Source organism: Gymnodraco acuticeps, unplaced genomic scaffold, assembly GCF_902827175.1.
Source record: "Gymnodraco acuticeps unplaced genomic scaffold, fGymAcu1.1, whole genome shotgun sequence".
NCBI lineage: Eukaryota > Metazoa > Chordata > Actinopteri > Perciformes > Bathydraconidae > Gymnodraco > Gymnodraco acuticeps.
In genome coordinates this window covers 2137815-2159019 of record NW_022989748.1, presented here as the reverse complement: position 1 = coordinate 2159019, position 21205 = coordinate 2137815, and the positions used below count along the sequence as shown (strand labels likewise).

The following is a 21205-nucleotide window of genomic DNA, read 5'->3' as shown; positions in this document are numbered from 1 at the left end:
TAGCTCTGAGTGTTAGCGATGCTTGCTAATGTAAACACAGACCATATTACTTCCAAAACACGTCGTGCATTGTTTCTGAAACAGCGACGTTTCTGATTGGGCCGTGGGTGTAAAGCCAGCCCACATTTTAGTAATGTCATCATGACCATAGCAAATCTGGATCATTTCCGTTGTTCCCCCGTTTTTAGAGATGTGGGTAAGGAGGAACAGAGAGAAGATTGTATTTTCTGATACTTTGTGAGTCTCCTTACACACCGGGGACACATATTTATGTATGAAAGACTTTAAAAAGACACTGTTACGGCCACAGCTTCTACACAGCTGTAGTGGCTCGCGCTGAGTCCCGCAACATGAAAATACACGCAACAATCAGTGAACTTAGTATCGACCATTTATTTTTATTGAGCTGTCTTCTTACAAAAGCCAAACTAGAGATGAAAAAAAGGTCTGGAGGACTGGCCAAAAAGAACAAAAGGAAGGAGGGAGCTCGAGCCAGCCACACCATGGGCCGTAGGACCCAGAGCTCCCCCCTAACTAAAAGGCAGGTGTAAACCCAATGGAAACAAAAAAAGCTGTGAAAACTGGACTACCTGGTCCTCCAGGCTAAATATAATCAAGTCTACAAGACACACTATCGCTCAAGCCCAACTACACAAAAAGGGTCTTCAGAGTAGAGTGTTTCCCGGCGTCAGAAAAGGCGATACATCCTTCTCCTCCAGCTTCTCTATCCTTGATTGAGTGGAATTTGGAACACCTGGGCAGAGGCGGAGCCAGGGGCAGATTAGGTGCACCTGCGCCATATAGGGAGAGAGAAAGAAGACAAGAAGGGGAGCACATAACACACACATCAATTGTAGACAAAAGATTCAACACCACACATAAATTACTTTGCTTAAATAATAATAATGATAATTCATTACATTTTTATTAGAGCGCTTTTCCATGTGCTCAAAGCGTTTTAAAATACATATTACACATATTAGACATGTAACAGTTATTACTGTGGACAATACCCACAGGAGCCAATTAGGGTCAAGTGTCTAGACCACGCATGGGCAAACTAAGGCCCGCGGGCCACATACGGCCCGTTCGACTTTTTAATCCGGCCCGCCGAATATTGGTACAAAATTGTCCAAATTATAGTAATGACCGCATTAATTTTGCCTTTTTCCTGCAACCCCGTAATTTCAGTTTATTCCACTAGATGGCGCAATTGACCACTCGGCAACCCGGCAGGATCTAAGAACCGCATACGTCACCCTTACAATGGAGGAAATTGAGATTAACCTGAGCAATCATGGCGAGAACAGCGAATACAAATTGTAACAAGTAGTAGCGCTGAGCAAAGCGACTAAAACGCGACCACACACTTATAAAAAACACTTATATAAAGTCAGGCAACACTAACCAGCTTAGATTCTGTTTATTTTACCTTACTTTAATGACCATCCGTTCACCGTTATTGACAATTGTGAAGAGGCAGATGTTTTCCTGTTTTGTATTATTGCAGCTATCGGATGGAATCAATACATGGGCTACATGTGGCCATCACAAGTAAAATCATAACGAAAACTACACCGGTAAAATGTGCCGATTTATGCCACAATATGATATCAACAAGTAGCCTAGTCAATATAGTCTGATTAGCTTCGGTTGCTATGCTAACACCACCTGTAGAATGTCAGAGAAACAGCGTTGTGATGCCAAACAGCATCAATTCAGACTGACACACATTCACTGATGGGGATGGGGAATATTTCTCAGCTGCTTGTGTGACAGTCGGACAGCGAATACTTTCCAGCGGCCGCTGCTGTGAGTTAACGGGAGAATAATCTCCGGTGGACGAGCCGCGCTCCAGCGGGCGGTAATGCCACTGAAACACATTAATAAACAATGCACCATGGCACTCTGGAGAAAGGTATAAGGCTGGAGAAGTAGTTATTTAATTTAATCTGGCTTTGTATGATTAAAAACTACCCGACGCAGTCCTCTATTGATGTTGTGAGCGGTGTTGCGGAGAAAATCAGCGACGTAAAACGCAGTTTGGGTCTTAAGAACTGTATGTCATCGAGAGGCTGAAGCTACCTTGGAGTAAACTTGCCAATGTCACCACAGATGGATCGCCAAACTTAACAGGAAAAAAAGTCGGGCTGCTGAAAAGAATCCAGGATAAGGTGAAAGAGGAAAATCCTGAGCTGGATGTCATTTTCCTGCACTGCATAATCCACCAGGAAGCCCTGTGTAAATCTGTATTGCAACTTGATCATGTTGTGGAGCCAGTCATAAAACTCGTTAACTGTATACGAGCGAGGGAACTTCAGCATCGTCAATTTATTAAGTTCCTTGAGGAAACGGATGCTGATCACCAGGACTTGCTTTATCATTCTCATGTCCGCTGGTTAAGTTTGGGGAAAGTATGTCGACGAGTGTGGGAGTTTAAAGGGGAGATTAGCTCATTTTTGGAGTTAATCGGGAAAGCTGACGATTTTCCAGAGCTAAAAAAAATCGAAAAGTCACTTCAGCTGGTTTCATGTCCCCTGTCACAAGACTGTGAAACAGCGCCGCAGGAGTTGCAATTGGAACTGATTGATCTTCAATGTGACTCCGTCTTAAAGGAGAAGTTCAACTCCCTCAAACTGGAGGAGTTTTATGCTTCACTAAGCGAAGCCAAGTTTCCAAACATTAGGAGGATGCCACAGAGGATGCTGGTGTTGTTTGGCTCTACCTACGTGTGTGAGCAGATGTTCAGCGTGATGAACATCAACAAATCACGTCACAGATCCCATTTAACTGATGAACACCTCAGATATGTCCTGAGAATTGCCACAACCAAACTGACACCAAACTTTGATGCACTGGCAAAAAAGGGTGACCAACAATACTGTTCCCACTGAAATGAAATGTAAGTTTTCTTAACTTTTTCAGGTAATGGCTTTTACTTGTAATTTGTATTTGTTCACACAAACACTCTCCATCCATCTGCTACTGGCCCGGCCCGCCTGTCAAATTTTAAAACTCATAGTGGCCCCCGAGCCTAAAAGTTTGCCCACCCCTGGTCTAGACCCTAATTTGACACAGTGGCGGCAAAGGCGGGTTTCGTACTGGTGTTCCCAACGCCTCTTGATCTGATGGTCAATGCTCTCTAGCCCACTGAGCCAAAACCACCACCAAAATGCCCGATTATTTCCCATTCCCTATATTGATGACCAACAGCCAATTATTAGCTATCAAACTTTGGTTTCAGATTAGCAAACAATTCCCTAAATGTAACAACAAATGTAATACGAACTCAGAAATGAAAAGTTAATTAAAATAATATTACGAATTGTTTAACAATATTTAAAAATCCCCCCCTAAAAACTCACGGAACGTTTTTAAGTATAGAGGAACATCGTATCTTCCCTTGAAAACAAGTTATTAATCCAAAAGACATTCTTAAGATTGGCAACTGTATAGTTAACATTTAAGTATTACTCTGCATAACCATCATTTGCAGTTGGCCGAGTAGAGATGCGTGGAGATTCTTGAACAGAGAGTGGGATATCCTCTTCAGAGTTCTTCGGTGTTGGTGCAACTATGGTGGTGATGCCGTCTATTTGTGACACTTCTTCTTCACAAATTTCCTTCAGAGGTGGCTCATTGTTCCACCCTTTGCTTCTGGCAAATATATAAACATACTCCATGAGATTAGGAAACATCATCAACAGATCCATTTCTGCTGCCTCCTTGGGACTGAAAAACAGAGAAATAAAACTGTATTAAAAAACCTCTCTGACATTCGTCTGCAATTGGCCAGTGGTTCCTATATTTTTGCCTGCGGCCTATTGAAAAGAACTGAAAGCTGAAGTGAACTGAAAAGTTACATCGGGAAAAACATTCAGAAACTCTTATCATAAAGAAATACTTCCTTTATCCTGAATGTTAGAAGGAATATTACTTGTCAAATGACCTGCTCCCAGTTTACTGAGCATCATTTTGCACTTCCTGCCCTCACACCAGTAAAATGAAGGTGTATTTTTTTTAGGAAAATTTGTCCTAGTGTAAAATCAATTTAAAAAAATATATATTCCTTCCAGCAAAAGAAGAGCTTGAGTAATAAGTAAGAAAATATGATGATGAGGATAGGATTAAGGCCCCTAATGATTTATAATTCAGTTTGACTTACTAGTGCTCATGGAGGTTTCGTATGAAGCGCAATAATCCCAACGTGTTTTCTGGGTAGCATTTCTTCTTGCCATCCATCTTGTCCAGCAACTCCTGTGGAGACTGATGAAAAATATATAGTTAGTTAGTTAAAAGGTGGAGTTCAGTAATACAAAATAGTGGGTTATCAAATAAAGAATAAGTGTTATGGTATGGTCTGTTGTGTACCGTCAAAAGTGTTGAGTCAGTCACGTTTCATGTTTGTAGTGGCCAATTGTCCAAAGAAAATTAATGTTCAAAGGCCACGTAATCTAGGAGGCGAGTTTGAGTATTGACTCGCATATATTCAAGAAATCAGATACCTTGCTCATTCCATTCAGGTGCTTTATTGAGAGGTTCAATAGATCAGCTGGCGGCCCACTGCCGACGTGCAACATTTGCACGGTATTTAAACAAATAAACAAACAAGATCCCTCGGTCATACGGATGTGCGGTCAAAAACTTTTTTCAACTTCCTCTCCAGACTTCCTGCTGTGTCATGCTGGCAGCGTCATTTATACCTGAGCACGCCCCTACGATTGCTTTCTATAAATAATAACAAAACATAAACTAGAGCTGTCAATAAGCTAGATAACACGTTACAAAAACAGTATAATAATAATTCATAGTTATTCAGCTAATTTAAGTTAAATTAAAGAATATTCAATTGGCTCACAAAACCATAATTCATTACCATAAAATAATGTGCCTAAATGGCTCTTACAATGTTGTTGTTCAGTCAATTATTGTATTGTCTCCCACTTCCTGTTTTGTTTTGACACTCAACTGTTACGTTTCGTTCCAGGTTCCTTGACTCCCTACCATTGTGTGTGTCTCCCGTGCTCATCAGCCCCGCCCCTGATTGTTTCCACCTGTGCCCAGTTACCTCTTGCTTAAATTCTCCAGTCTCCCCTTGTTTTTTGTCAGTTCGTCTTGTACCGTCCTCATGCCAGTACTCTGCTCACCAGCGAATGCTTCTTGTCTCAAGCCTGATTTATGCTCCTGAAACTTTTTGTAAGTTTTGTTCCTTACGTTGTTAGCGATATTTGTTGTGCCTTATTGGAGCCTTTTTTGTCACCTCGTTAAGAGTGTCCGTTTTCTTTTTGTATACCTTTTCTGGAAAATAAAGTATATTACTTATACTTTACCGTGAATTTGAGTCCTTTTCCCTTAAGTATCCAAGTTCGTGACATGGTCACCGTATGTTTCCACCCGTTAAAGGCTCCATCCCCAGCACACTTATCCAGTGAAGAAATGAATTCCTGGTCAGCATCTTTATATCTTGCCACCTCATCATTGCAGTTTCCAATCGTCATCAAGTATTTTACTTTCCTGAAAAATCAAATGTATGTTTAGGGAGAAATCTTTGAATGTCTATTTTCGACAAAGGACAGTGTAGATAGATACAGACTGTTAGTTAGAGAGAGAGAGCGATACATATTAGTATGATGTGCAACAAATGTTCCATGGCTGGAAATGAACCGGGCTTGCCTTTACTTGGCATGAACTGTAATCATTTGGCTAACACTTTACTCCTGGGGCTACATCTTTGACAAAATAAAAGCAACTCAAACCTTTTTGTAATACTGTCTTGTTTAAAAAAGCTGACATTCTACACACTTGGGGAATATGTCAATAACAGCAGTTGATGACAAAATCAGATATGACTTTAAGGAATATCATATGATTTAAATGTTTTAATGTATTATTTGATTTTGACTAATCATGCTAGCTGCTCTTTGGGTGGTTAGGCGGCCAGTCCACCATCTTGGTTCAGACTGAAATATCTCATCTATTGGATGGATTGCTATGAAAGTAAGTACAAAAATGATTGATGAACATTTACTTTTCTCTAGTGCCATCATTAATTTACAATTTGAATTGGTTCTATACTAGGTTTCTGAGAGAAAACCATGTGATTTGTAAGAAGTGGACGTAGTTAACGAGACGTAGCATTAATGTGCCGATTAGAACAGACTCACTTGCTGAAGACATTAAGTCTTGTTAACGCTATCCAATAAAATAAACAAATAATAGATAATCTGTTATTTAATCAATTGTTCATGATACATGGGATTGTACCTGGAATGTTTCCAGAGGAAGGCATGATTCAAGCATTCTTCCACTTTAGGTCTTTTCTCTGGTTCTGCATCAATCATCCACTTAATGAGGTCTTTTGCCAACACGTCTTGAACATGGTCCAAAGTGTAGATCCCTTTAACAATGTTGTATTCAAATTCAAAGGATTCTTCTCCAAAAGGATGGTGTCTTCCAGAGAGGATATAATAAATCAGCATCCCTGCCACCTTAAGAATAAACATAACATTGAAGCAATTCAGAAAGTGTATGTACACACGGTTATCAATAACATTAGTTTATCAGAAAAAACTGACCTGTATGTCAGAGCTTGACTTGTACGGTATCTTGGTTTCGTCTTTTTCTGATAAAGTTTCCTTGGCCATCCAACGTCTTGTTCCGTCTTTTCCTGTGCGGTAAGTTGTTTGGTCTTTGGGTAACCGTCTACTGATGCCAAAATCAGCCAGTCGCGCCCTCCCTTTAACATCTGAAAGACAAATCAGGTAGACAAACTCATCAATACAATTATGTTTTATAATTATGAATTCAAATCATTTTCTTTTTTTTTGGTCAATTTATTGAACATGTCAGAAACAAAACAATAGTCTCTGTCATGTTCAATAGGGGCAAGAAGAAGCTTAAAAACAACTTTTATGGTCCTACCTCCTCTAGCGTATATTTTAAAAGATTAGGTCATCGTCATCAGCGTCATGTGCGTGATGTTGTAAACAAATAATTTGTTTACAAAACAATCAAAAATAAATAACTTTTACAATTATAACAATTTAATTTGTATTTTGTATTGGAAACGTATCTTACCGATCAGAACATTCTGTGGTTTGAGGTCCCGGTGGAGAATGGGATGATCTTGACAATGAAGAACCCTTAAACCCTTGAGAACCTGACGGACAATTGTCTTTCTCTGCATATCATCATCATGAGTTTTAATGTATTCTTCCAAGGTGTATTCACAAAGTTGAAGACCAAGATATCCAAAGTTTTCATCCTCTGCAAAGCCCATGTATCTCACAATGGATCGATGATCAAGCTCTGGAAGTCGTAGAAATCCTATCTCATTCTTCAGCACTTCAAAGTTGCATCTGGGCATTTTCTTAATGGCAATTTCAGTGCCATCATCTCTCAGCCCCAAAAACACTTCAGTACCAATATTTACCATTGATATGCGGAATTCATCTTTATTCACGTACTTCATGCTCCCATTCCCAATTCTGGTTAGTTTCCCTTCCGTAAGCTTCTGATACTTTTTGTTCCACTTACGGCTGATTGGATGCCATTTGGGTTTGACATATGATTCTTCCAGATTTTTAAGAATTTTCATCCCTAAGATATAACCAGCATGTGCAACTGAATGTACAATTTTAAATATAATATGATAATTATAAATTAAGAAAAAAATACGAAAATCAAAATCAAAAGGAGCAATCGTCTTGCGAACCTCCTCATTACATTTGGGATCCCAGTCTGTGGTGCCTCTTGTTCTCCGTGTTATCATAACTAATTCTTCCAGAATGCCTTTATAGTCAGTTTGCTCTTGTGAACAAAGCTGTCCCAGTAGTAGGGTGATTTTAGCAGAAGCTTGCTCCATTTGTAACTGTGGGATGATATTAACTTCCTTGCTTCGCAGTATCTGTGGGAAGACAAAAACATGATGTTGAAACATATGTTGCCAGAAAAAACTTTAGTTATAGAGCACTTACAAAAACTGTTCTATCACTATGGCAACTATTGATGAGTTTGAAGCATTTTTTGGTAACAAATTGTGAAACATGGAATAATAATAATAATACATGGGACTTTTATAGCGCTTTTCATGAAACTCAAAGATGCTTAAATCCCATCCAATCCAATCCAATGTAATGTTACACTTGGTCATTAGCAAGCATATTTTATGTTCTTTAAATATATTAAACATGAACTATTTATGTTTTAAAGGAGTAAATAAAGATGAACTCGGTTGGTGGCTTGATATAGTCCACGTTTTAGCTCTTGACAGATTTTTTAATATTGGTGTATGACTATAATCAACAGGAATAGAAAAGTCTAAAGAGTTTAAAACTCGGGCAACTCTTGTAATAAAGACCAACTTATTGTTATCGACCAAAGGGCCTGGCTTGTGGTCTTCATTAGGGTTATTAAGAAACACATACAATGAACGTTTCAAGAAGAAATGAAGCAAATAATTACAAGGTTAAAGACATCCAGATAAACCATACACATATTAGCCAATGGGGCAGCCACACGTAGATGTGGTTGGTATGTGATCATGTGACTTCAGGTAAATTACATTTCAAAACAGGCAGAAGAAATGGGTGCGCCTAATACCTGTGTTATGACACATCTCATCTTTCTTTCTTTACATATTAAAGTGAAGCCAAAGAGACTGTCATGTACATTTTGTCAGGTAAAAGAGAATATTTTTTGATTTCTAATAAGGAAAGTTAATAGGCAGAAACAAAGTTAGAGACGGTTTGATATCCCTGCCAGTATAACTGATTAGGAATATCAAAAATGCTGAAAACACTACAGTCCTTGTCCAGAAAGGTGGTGTTACCAAGAAACATATGTTGCCATAAAAAACTTCAGTTATAGAGCACTTACACAAACTGTTCTGTCACTATGGCAACTATTTATGAGTTTGAAGCATTTTTTGGTATCAAATTGTGAAACATGGAATCCCATCCAATGTATTGTTATACTTGGTCCTTAGTAAGCATATTTTATCTTCTTCAAATATATTAAACATGAACTATTTATGTTTTAAAGGAGTAATAAAGATGAACTCGGTTGGTGGCTAGATATAGCCCAGGTCAAAGAGAATATTTGTTGATTTCTAATACGAGGAGTTAATAGGCAGAAACAAAGTTAGTCAAGGTTTGCTATCCCTGCCAGTACAACTGATTTAGGAATATGTTATTAGGAATATCAAAAATGCTGAAAACACTACAGTCCTTGTCCAAAGACTCTTGATCAAGGGGAATAAAACGTTGACCAAGGCTGATGCAATCTCATCTTAAACCGATCCAGTTATAATTCTGCTGACATGATCGTGTCTTCAGGTTATAACCACATGCACACACATTTTATGTTTCCGGTAACACAATACAAACTAAAATATTAAGTCCAAAAAGCATTACATATGGAGTTTTTGGAGAAACAAATGGAGATCATAGCCATTGTTCCTAGTCCCTCATTCTGGTTTGCAACTATTGCTTAACTTTCTGTAGTTCAGAGCTCTACTCAGACTTTAGGGAGAGTACAAAGAAGAGTAGAAAAAACTACTCACAAAGTTTAAGTATGATGTCTTCTTTGAGTCTTTAAAATTATTGATCTCTCCAGACTCAACCGCTCGATCTATTTTGTCGTTTGAAATGAGGAAGTTCTGAGCACAACAGTCCCTCGTCGATTGTATTTGTTCTCCTTCCTGCCCCTCCAGTCACGTGCACCAAAACATTTTTGCCCGGGCATGTTTAACCAATAAGGACCCACCGTGACACAGGTGTTACATGACATTTAAATGTTCTGGAAAGTTCCTTATACAGCTTTAGCCTTGTTTTTGTCTCATGAATTCCCTAAGTGACACGGGCCAGGTCAGTCGATTAAGTGTTCCCATAACAACATGTCCAAGATGTCCATGTGCCAGACTAACACATGTGACAGAACTAGCTACATTTCAGAAGCTTGTTTTTTGTTGCTAAAGGTAAAATTCAAGCCATTTAAGAATTTCAATGCTTACATAACATGTCCTTTATAACATTTAACCTGTTGTGGAAACATGTCTTGATCAAGTTGATATGAAACACATGAGATACATATCGCTGTGACACTAATGTCACATCGGGACATTAACCTTAAACTTTCAGAGTCAATCTGGAGTAACACGTGTCACAATTAGAAATATTATTATGATCTGCTCAGTTAATTTAGCTGATTCAATGATATTTAGTTAATACAATCTTAATTCTTCAATTCAAAGAATGTTCAAACTAATTTTAAACAAAAAATCATCCTCATTAATTTATTATAAATAAGAGTTACCGGTACTTTACCATTAAAGCCCAATGTGACATATACTGTATATCAGTTTTCAGATCTGTGACACTGGGGGGTAGGTTTTTAAACTCACTGCCACTTGTCTTATTTACTACATATTATGGGGGTGAAACAGAGCTGCAGGGTTAACATCATCGTATATGGTAAAAATCACACACACACACACACACACACACACACACACACACACACACACACACACACGATTTGCACAAAGGATTACATGTTGTTAGGTTAGATATTCAGAAAACTGCATCGCACATGAACCTATATGAAGAATTGTACAGATACATTTATGGATAGTTTAACACCTGGAGACTTGGTTAAAGTTCATACATGCACTCATCAGTAAAAAGGAGAATCTGAGAGGTCTGTGGTTAAAACTATATTTCACTGAACCTTATCCCAAACACAATCACAAGGAAAATCATCAAATCAGATGTTATACATTTATTTTACAGTCAGTAAGATTAAAACAGAATCATACCAACACCAATGGAGCATGTTGTTGAAGTTTAGACTTCTGAGGTTTTCTCTAAAAACAAAGCTACAGTCTAGTTTGTGAACTACAGGTACTGGAATTGTCGTCCATTTGTACACTGTATACTTTGTAGCCTGTAAGTCAACATTCAGTATCCTCAAAAAACAGAATGAATGCTACTTCATTCCTCACCATCCTTCTGACAGGATGGACAAGAACATCTAAAAAAATAAAATCACTCAAAACACTAACTGTCCCAAAGAAATCAACATAGGATGATATATTTCAGAGTTCATTACATCAACTCCTCACTTTCTGCTCCCCCAACATATTATAGCAAATACATGGTAATACAAAAGATTAAAACATTCTAAAATCTAAATGTGAAAATAAAAATAAACTATAGTAAAACATGTAAAATATAGAAGTGTGTCAGTTTCAGGTACTATACTGGCAATATCGATGCATCAATAGCTAACAACAAGTATTCATTTGAGATGCAGCTAATTCAGTGGTTTAACATTTTCAATTTCCTAATGTTTGTATTTATCATTATACCTTGTGTATAATCATTTGTAAAGTAACTAGACTGAAGCCATACAAAAATAATGTTACAAATACAGGTAGTATAGTTCATCATAATAATGTTTTAAAAAAGTGATTTTAAAAATAAATGGAGGAGAAAGTTCCCAAAATGTAACTACAGTTCAGTATCTTGTGAGTTTGAAGCATTTTTTGGTATCAAATTGTGAAACATGGAATCCCATCCAATGTAATGTTACACTTGGTCCTAATGAAGCATAATATGTTCTTTAAATATATTAAACATGAACTATTTATGTTTTAAAGGAGTAATAAAGATGAACTCGGTTGGTGGCTAGATATAGTCCACGTTTTAGCTCATCACAGATTTTTTAATATTGGTGTATGACTATAATCAACAGGAATAGAAAAGTCTAAAGAGTTTAAAACTCGGGCAACTCTTGTAATAAAGACCAACTTATTGTTATCGACCAAAGGGCCTGGCTTGTGGTCTTCATTAGGGTTATTAAGAAACACATACAATGAACGTTTCAAGAAGAAATGAAGCAAATAATTACAAGGTTAAAGACATCCAGTAAAAACCATACACATATTAGCCAATGGGGCAGCCACACGTAGATGTGGTTGGTATGTGATCATGTGACTTCAGGTAAATTACATTTCAAAACAGGCAGAAGAAATGGGTGCGCCTAATAATACACCTGATGTAACAATACCTGTGTTATTATGACACATCTCATCTTTATTTCTATACCTATTAAAGTGAAGCCAAAGAGACGGTCATGTACATTTTGTCAGGTAAAAGAGAATATTTTTGATTTCTAATACGAAAAGTTAATAGGCAGAAACAAAGTTAGTCACGGTTTGCTATCCCTGCCAGTACAACTGATTTAGGAATATGTTATTAGGAATATCAAAAATGCTGAAAACACTACAGTCCTTGTCCAAAAACTCTTGATCAAGGGGAATAAAACGTTGAGCAAGGCTGATGCAATCTCATCTTAAACCGATCCAGTTATAAATCTGCTGTCTTCAGGTTATAACCATATGCACACACATTTTATGTTTCCTGTAACACAATACAAACTAAAAGATTAAGTCCAAAAAGCATTACATATGGAGTTTTTTGAAAAAAAATGTATATCATAGCCATTGTTCCTAGTCCCTCATTCTGGTTTGCAACTATTGCCTAACTTTCTGTAGTTCAGAGCTCTACTCAGACTTTAGGGAGAGTACAAAGAAGAGTAGAAAAAACTACTTACAAAGTTTATGTATGATGTCTTCTTTGAGTCTTTAAAATAATTGATCTCTCCAAACTCAACCACACTCGATCTCTTTTGCCGTTTGAAATTAGGAAGTTCTGAGCACAACAGTCCCTCCTCGATTTTATTTGTTCTCCTTCCTTTTCAGAAGCTTGTTTTTTGTTGCTAAAGGTACAATTCAAGCCATTTAAGAATTAAAATGCTTACATAACATGCCCTTTATTACATTTAACCTGTTGTGGAAACATGTCTTGATCAAGGTGATATGAAACAAATGAGATAAATATCGCTGTGACACTAATGTCACATCGGGACAGTACATTTGGAGTGACACATATGCACAATTAGAAATATTATTATGATCTGCTCAGTTAATTTAGATGATTCAATGATATTTAGTTCCTCATTAATTAAGTTATATAATAGAGTTACTTTACCATTAACGCCCAATGTGACATATATGTCCTTTTTCAGATCTTTGACACGGGGGGGGGGGGGGGGGGGGGGGTTAGGTTTTAAACTCACTGGCACTTGTCTTATTTACTACATATTATGGGGGTGAAACTGAGCAGCAGGCTTAACATCATCGTATATAGTAAACATCGATGGGCTCAGAACAGTCTCATAATACACACATGCACACAGAAGGATTCACACTTGTATTTCCGGATCCACACTTGTGTTTTTCAATGCACACACAAATGTGTTCCGTTTCATATGTACATAAAATCCAATTACAGACAAATATATGTATTTTTTGTATTTTTGATCCACACATATTTGTTTTCCATTTAAAACCTCTGCACCTGCAAACACAAACAGCTTTCTGTGCACGGATCGCTGTGCATTCGTGTGTGGGTTTTTTGAGACTCCCCTGACGATCACCCGATTCGTACTTGTAATTGTTTCTATCTATGGAGAGGCGAAGTCCCTCCCCTTCCGACAGCCTCCATGGGACCCCGGAAGCGGAAAATTATACATTGAAGTCAATGGAGAGAGAAAGGTTATCTTTTGATCCCGTTTGAATTGTGCCACGAATGACACATATGATGTTTGTCAATTTAAAAGAACATTTTGCAAGTAAAAAAAATAAAAATGTGTCGTAAAACTGTGAAGTTACAATTTTTTTTGCGTGAAACCGCTCAGTGAACTACAGGTCTCTGGTCTCGCACAATACGCGTCACCAACATAAAGATGGCCGTCACGTTAGCACATTTCACCACATTCTTTCAGAATGAGAATACAATTATTTTACGAGGTGAAAATCACTACAAGTCTGGGCACGTTGAGAGCTGTACCTATATGAAAGGGGAGTTAGTCGGTTCTGTAAGAGCCAGCATTCGGGACCGGCTTTACAAGGTTTCGGTGAGTAATATGAGTGCAATGTTTAACGTTAATGTCAGCTAGCTAACATTAGCTAACAAGGTACACTAACGTGTTTTGTTTTAGCAACTAGTTTTCTCCTTAAGAACTTCGTGGTCTCTGTGTATGCTGTGGATAACATTAGTGTTCACAAGAACAAGGTACACTCCCGTGTTTTGTTTTAGTTGCTCTTCAGATTGAAGCGGCCAGTTTTATATCGACTATACTGTATGTGTGATCTCCTTTTTCTCGTTGTGTCATTTGACTTTATTTGCTGTGTGTAGATTCAAGGATTTTGGTTATCTAGGCACAGCTGTGTGTGACTCCCTCTGGTACACTGGTATGTGTTTTCCTAATGTAGAGAGCATTGATTAATTAATAAACTACACACTGAGTCTAGATCCTGACCAAATCCTTTTTTATTGTTGATCAAATGTTTTTCAAAAATGTATTCATACACATTTAGAAAAATACAATGTACAATCACAACCAATACAACACAAATTACAAAAAATACAGAAAAAACAAACAACAACAGACAAGAGGACAAAACTATGGAAAAATAAACCCTCCCACCCCCAGATCCGGACCATCCTTGTATTATTGCTCATTCAATCTATTATAGCATGCTAACAAATGGTACTTACTTTATTTTTACAGATCTGCATGGGAGACGATGGCGCGATGCAGAGCGCTGTCTGTGATTGTGCACAGGAGATGTACAAATGCAGCCACGCTGCAGCATTGGCAATATTTGCCATGTGGCAGATCAGCTCCACAGATGTTGAGTACCAGTGGAGGAAGCCTGGCACTTCCAAAGTAGTCCAGCCGGTGTCTCAACTTTACCAACAGCGAGAGGAGACATACAACCCACTGGCCAGAGACATCGCCAACTGTCAACTGGGGGGTTGTAAACGAAGCCGAAGGGGTGAAGGCTTTTGTGGAGGCTTTTGTGGAGGCTTTTGTGGAGGCCTATCAAGTGACAGTGTTCGAATCGAGTCTGGTCTCTTTGTGAGTGAGTCGGGTGTTTTGGGAGCATCACCCGATGGACTTGTGCAGCCATCTGCCCTGCTGGAGGTGAAGTGTCCACACAGCCAGAGGAACATGACCATCGCGGAGGCAGTCCAGTTACCATCCTTCTGTCTCCGTGAGGAGGGTGGGTCATATATTCTCAAGGAGAATCACCCATACTGGCATCAGGTCCAAGGGCAGCTGCATATCACAGACCAGAGTCTCTGCTACTTTGTTGTGTGGACCACGAAGGAGGCGATCATCATCCCCATCCCCAAAGACCCTGCATGGCATGGAAATCTCCTCCTCCTGGAACAATTCTACACCCAGCATATGCTCCCTGTGTTGGCCAGTAGAGAGGAGGACATTTCAATAAACATACTCTTAACACCCTCGGACTCTGCGTTGTGTTTCGTATGTGTGATGGGGTGTTATGCAGAGGGGAGGAAAACAGGACACAGCAGATTGGGATTGTGGTGGAGATGCTGAGCAGTTATTTAATTATTATTATACTGCGTGCTTCTGAGTTATTCCATCTTTTGCTGTAACATGGATCTGTATGTAACTCTATATTTACTTGTTATCTAACACACTTCCTTCTACATCATACACCATCATTATACATGATGGTGTATATAGGATATATATATTTGTATACATATCTGTAAATTGTATAATTTTATTTAAACGTCTTTTTGATCTCTCAAACTGAGTAAGATTGACAATAAAGTTGACTTTGAAAAATATATATATTCTTTATGAAAATAGTTGACTGTTGTCAAATGAAACGTTGGACTGAACTACAACTACGCCTTTAAATCTCTACGGACTGTTTTTCAGTGGGATGGCAAGTTCCTATCTTTAAACATTTATTAGTTTTTTTCTCAGAACAGATTTGATTTTCTGAAGTTAATTTAACTTTGCCGACCATGTAAGGTCATCATTAAAAGGTACAATCAATTTGTTTATGGTTGACTAAAATAATGAAAAACATTCATTTGGATAATTTACTGACAGAATAAGAAACTCAATGATGCTCTACTCACCTGTTCCTTTTTTATAAAGTGAAACAGTTGAAACGATAGGTTTTAGTAAACTTAAAAACAACTTTCTCCAAAAGCTATCAAGGAATATACCGAATACTTGTTTTAGAACTTTATTACATATTTTTATATAAATAGTTTGAATGATCCATAATTGACAGAAGCTTGTGTTTACACAGACCTGTTACTCATATATTAATGTCTTTGTAACTTCAGTAAACCACTACCTCACTCATTTCTTTCATTCATCACGGTTCAGTAAACTAAGTGATACATGAACCAGTTTAATCATTATAATAACGTAGGATTGCAACTCTTTGAAAATGTAGGTGGCTCTTAAAAGAGCCGTTGTGTTTGGGTGTGCTGGTCTCAGGTCAGTCTCAGCCCTCTCTCCGCGGATGCGGCGGGCCAGCTGGATGTCCTTGGGCATGATGGTGACCCTCTTTGCTTGGTTCATCTTACTGGGGGGGCAGCTACATGGATGTCGGTGCAGTCCACAATCATTGTGCAGTTGAAGGCAGAATGAATTTATTATTGACTCCGAATGAAGCACAACTTCATGTCATACAATACAATGACTTTATTTGTAATTGTGTAAAAAAATATGAGCATTGATTAGCAAGCAGGACCTGCAGGAACAGAGAATGGTGATGGATGGAGCTGGGAAGAGAGAAGAATAAAGAAAACAGATCAACTTTATTATCGGATATTAAAAATTCAATTTCAAAACAAGTTGCCGCTCCTACAGTTTTCTAGTATGTAAAGATGATTTCACATGACCTATGCAAAATATCACACTCAATACATGTGTGTCTCTGGGGGGTGCATTGTGCCTTTGATGTATATAAATAATATACCATAACCAAATACTATTACGTACAGTGGAAATCAGGTTGCCAGAGCAGGTCAGTGTGCATGTTCCTCAACGTCTCAGCAGTTACAGGTGAGGTAAAGAAAATAAAAGAGAAAAAGGTCAGTAACAACACTTTAAGTAACAACACTTTGAATAATTATCTCTTCTAACAATTTTCTCTCAATAAGCACACAACGACTGTCTTTCCAACAAACAGATTGTCATCACAATGAAACACGTCCAGAAGAATGTCATGCAAAGCTCCATGCCTGCCTTCGACTCTCCCTGAACTGCTTCCTTAGCACCCGGTGGAGGGCGCAGTAGGCTACTCTTCAAAAGTTTCACGAAATACTTACCATCATGTTTGGTTACTGTTTAACATTTTGGTTTACTTCATGTAATAACATAATAACTTCATGGTAAGGCTACTAAAAATGACAAGGCTAAGTAATGTAATGCTAACTAACGTGCTCGCTACTCGTCGCTACTAGCTAGGTAGCTAACTTGACTATGCACATGAACATGCACAACATGTATATTACCTATGATATTACCTGATATGTCTGATCCAGCGACTCCTGGTCCTTTCATCAGACGGGAATCGATAGAAGGAGCAAGTGGTATGATCACTTTTATGACTACAACCTGGTACAAAGCACACAGGCATCTTGTAAAAGTGAATTTATTTTTAGCGATCTATAATTTATTGGAGGGAATAAATCAGTTATGAGATCTTCTTCTTCTTCGCTTTAATTACGAGTCTTATTATAAATCACCGAGCATGCCTGTGACATCACTTACGCGACCCAGAATGGGATTTGGGATTTGTAGTCTTTGTAGTAGCGTATTTTTCATAGTCTTATATTTCAGCAGTTTTACGACAAAATGTGACTTTTTTGACATGGAAATGATTGTTTAAGATTGACAAACATCATATGTGTAGTTCGTGGCACAATTCAAACGAGATCAAAAGATATGTGTTCTCTCTCTCCATTGAATTCAATGTAAATGTTTCGCTTCCGGGGTCCCATGGTCCGGAAGTAGATGGGCGTGACTTCGCAAACCGCAGTGACGCGTCGTAAAACCCGGAACTAAACTTCTTCCGGTTCCTTCGTGAAATACGCAATGCAAATTCTCCATAGAATTTTGGAAAATAGCTCGAAATAAGGTCTGTGGTTGACAAACATTTAAGAGAGGGATCACGTTTTGTTCAGCCGGATAATCTCCACATGTCTACCCTACTTTTATAATTTTTGAATCATAAATCTAGTTGCCAAAAGTGAAATGCTAACGTTATGCTATAAACGAACTACAAGCCAGTACAGCAGCAGGGTCGCACGACTTCAACGTCACGCCAACTTAAGATCGTTTCAACTGACTTGCACTGAAACTGCACTTTGAACACTTTAAATATATTAACATTTTAAACGGTATACCCCGTTTATCGAGGCCCTTTTTGTTTTGTTTTATGTATACATGTCACATTGTGGGAAACGATATTTCGATATTTCTGGATGTATAACACATGTAGAATTTTTGACAATAAAGCTGACTTTGACTTTCGCGTGCTTGCATATTTTAACAAAGCTTTTCATTTTAGCCACACTGAATTTAACTAGAAGTCATGGCTGTGTCAATTACCAGTCTGATATCGTTTTACAAAGATGACAAGAAGAGTGTACATAGAGGAGAGAACCACTACAAGTCAGGACACGTAAAACAGTGCAGCCTAGATGAAGGTGTGCTTACCGGTGTTGTCAGGGCTAACATGAGGGACAAGGTTTATAGTGTCGGTGAGTAGTGATAGTAAGAGTACCGTTAACCTAGTGTTAATTTATTCACATTAATTCCCATCAACAAATCCATTTTATGTGTCACATGAAATCTTTATTAGGCAAGGCAAGTTTATTCATATAGCACTTTTCAACACAAGGCAATTCAAAGTGCTTTACAAAAAATGAAAGACATTAAGAAAATGGCATTTAAAATTAGTCATTAAAAAGAAAAGCTAATGAAATAAACATTAAAAGAAAAAATACATGGATAAAAGTTACAGTGCAGTCTAAGATATGAATAGTTCAATTAAAAGCAGCGACAAAAAGAAAAGTCTTCAGCCTGGATTTAAAAGTAGTCAGAGTTGCAGTGGACCTGCAGGTTTCTGGGAGTTTGTTCCAGATATTTGGAGCATAATAACTGAACGCTGCTTTACCATGTTTAGTTCTGACTCTGGGGACAGAAAGCTGACCAGTCCCTGAAGACCTGAGAGATCTGGATGGTTCATAATTTAGCAGGAGGTCAGAAATGTATTTTGGGCCTAAACCATTCAGTGCTTTATAAACCAGCAGCAGTATTTTGAAATCTATTCTTTGACACACAGGAAGCCAGTGTAAAGACTTCAGAACAGGAGTGATGTGATCCACTTTCTAAGTGTTAGTGAGGACTCGAGCAGCGGCGTTCTGAATCAGCTGCAGCTTCCTAATAGATTTTTTAGTGAGACCTGTGAAGACACCATTACAGTAGTCGAGTCTACTGAAGATAAAAGCATGGACAAGTTTTTCTAAATCCTGCTGTGACATTAGTCTTTTAATCCTAGATATATTCTTTAGGTGATAGTAGGCTGATTTAGTAACTGTTTTAATGTGACTGTTGAAACTCAGGTCAGAGTCCATGACTACACCTAGATTTCTGGCTTTATCTGTTGTTTTGAACATTGCAGACTGAAGCTCAGCGCTAACTTTTATACGTTCTGCCTTGGCTCCAAAAACCATTACCTCAGTTTTATCTTTGTTTAATTGGAGAAAGTTCTGACACATCCAGTCATTGATTTGTTCAATGCACTTACTCAGTGTTTGAATTGGAGCATAGTCTCCTGGTGAAATTGTTACGTAAATATGTGTGTCATCTGCATAGCTATGGTAACTTATTTTGTTGTTCTTCATTATCTGAGCCAGTGGTAGCATGTAGACGTTAAAGAGAAGAGGCCCCAAGATTACAAATATTACACACCAGAAAACACAGAAATATCAATGAAATAAACATACAGTAGGCTATAAACAATTAAAGGGATAATTGGGAAGGCATTACAAATGTAAATATATTTTAAATAATAAAACAATCCCACCACCACAGGTATCTACAGGAGAAGAGGGAATTCTCTCCACAAAATGTGAATGCCCACGTGGAGAATGGAAATGCAGTCATGCGGCTGCATTAGCCATCTTTGCCATCCACAATTTCAGCTGCACTGACACCCCGTCAGTGGAAGAAGCCAAAGGCAGCTAAACTTAAGCATTCAGTGGAGGAGCTATTTCCTCCAACCAATAACTCATTTAACCCGCTGACAAGAGAGCCCACCTCAGAAGATCGTGACTGGCTGAGGAACAGACTCGGGGGCAGGTTCTCAGGAATTTCTTGGCTTCTCTCTCCCGAGCCAGAAGAGGAACACTACAGCTTGGAAACACTTACTGTTCCTGAAATTATCAAATCTGTTGGGCATCAGGGACCTGAGGCAATTGTGGCAAGCATGGCATTGTCTGAGGAGCAACAGAGGGCAATTCAGGTGGCTACCACTGGTCAGCAAACCAACCCAAACTGGCATTTGTTCAGGAAAGGAAGGTTGACTGACAGCAACTTTGGAGCTGTCCTGAGGTCAAAGCGTGTGACTGCTTCCCTTATTGCCAGGGTGCTAGGGCAACAACAGGCCCTTGATGGTGTTTTGTCTGTACAGTGGGGGACTATGAATGAATGTGAGGGCGTCAGGGCATTCACCACTGCAACCCAGATGCAGGTCCATGAGTTAGGTTTGTGGCTCTCCCAATCAGGAGTGTTGGGGGCATCTCCAGATGATCTGGTAGGGTCTTCCGCTGTGCTGGAGGTAAAGTGTCCCTACGGAGCCAGGGAAATGACAATTAGTGAAGCATTGCAAATCAAGGGCTTCTGTGTCAGTAAGGAGGGAGAAACATTCAGCCTGCGTGAGGAACATCCTTACTGGCACCAAGTGCAAGGTCAGTTTCACCTCACTGCAAGAAAGAAGAAGAAATTACAAAATTGTGAATCGTTTTTAATTTACATTTACTCGCCTTTGCAATGTTGTGGTTGTTAGAGTGTTAGGCTTCCTGTCAGCTCATCTGTTGGGAAGATATAAAATATTAGTTTCATGGAAGTCACACCGTCACATATAAGAGCATTAAGACATACAGTACATAGGCTAAAACAAAACATCTAAAGATATAACCTTGCACTTTGTCTCGTGAACATTTTCACTATTTTGACATTTTTATAGATGAAAATTGAACTAAAGAAATAAATGGTAGATTAATCC

At 38.5% G+C, this 21205-nt stretch overlaps 1 protein-coding gene across 2 annotated transcripts; it reads right to left on the bottom strand.

The window, feature by feature from the left end:
* Window positions 1-378: 378 nt before the first annotated feature.
* On the bottom strand, window positions 379-9694 carry LOC117554734 (serine/threonine-protein kinase/endoribonuclease IRE1-like). 2 transcript variants are annotated; one of them, XM_034229256.1, is made up of 8 exons: window positions 9563-9694; window positions 7078-7906; window positions 6576-6745; window positions 6265-6488; window positions 5331-5514; window positions 4166-4266; window positions 3475-3732; window positions 379-791 (listed from the first exon to the last, which is right to left on the bottom strand). In XM_034229256.1, exons 2-8 carry the CDS (start codon window positions 7862-7864, stop codon window positions 782-784), a joined length of 1734 nt encoding a protein of 577 aa, XP_034085147.1. In that variant the 5' UTR covers window positions 7865-7906; window positions 9563-9694; the 3' UTR covers window positions 379-781. The 2 variants fall into 2 exon arrangements, with proteins under 2 accessions (XP_034085147.1, XP_034085226.1); XM_034229335.1 differs by lacking the exon at window positions 379-791 and having other exon boundaries at window positions 3424-3657.
* Between the last annotated feature and the right edge of the window lie 11511 nt (window positions 9695-21205).

Bases quoted from the DNA above. Each gene is read 5' to 3' on its own strand.
- LOC117554734 (XM_034229256.1), bottom strand. From the start codon at position 7,864: ATGGAGCAAGCTTCTGCTAAAATCACCCTACTACTGGGACAGCTTTGT. The intron at 6,489-6,575 runs GTCAGTTTTTTC...TTTATTCTTAAG, and splicing joins AGTCAAGCTCTGACATACAG to GTGGCAGGGATGCTGATTTA. The intron at 4,267-5,330 runs GTAAAGTATAAG...ATTTTTCATCAG, and splicing joins GAAAAGGACTCAAATTCACG to TCTCCACAGGAGTTGCTGGA.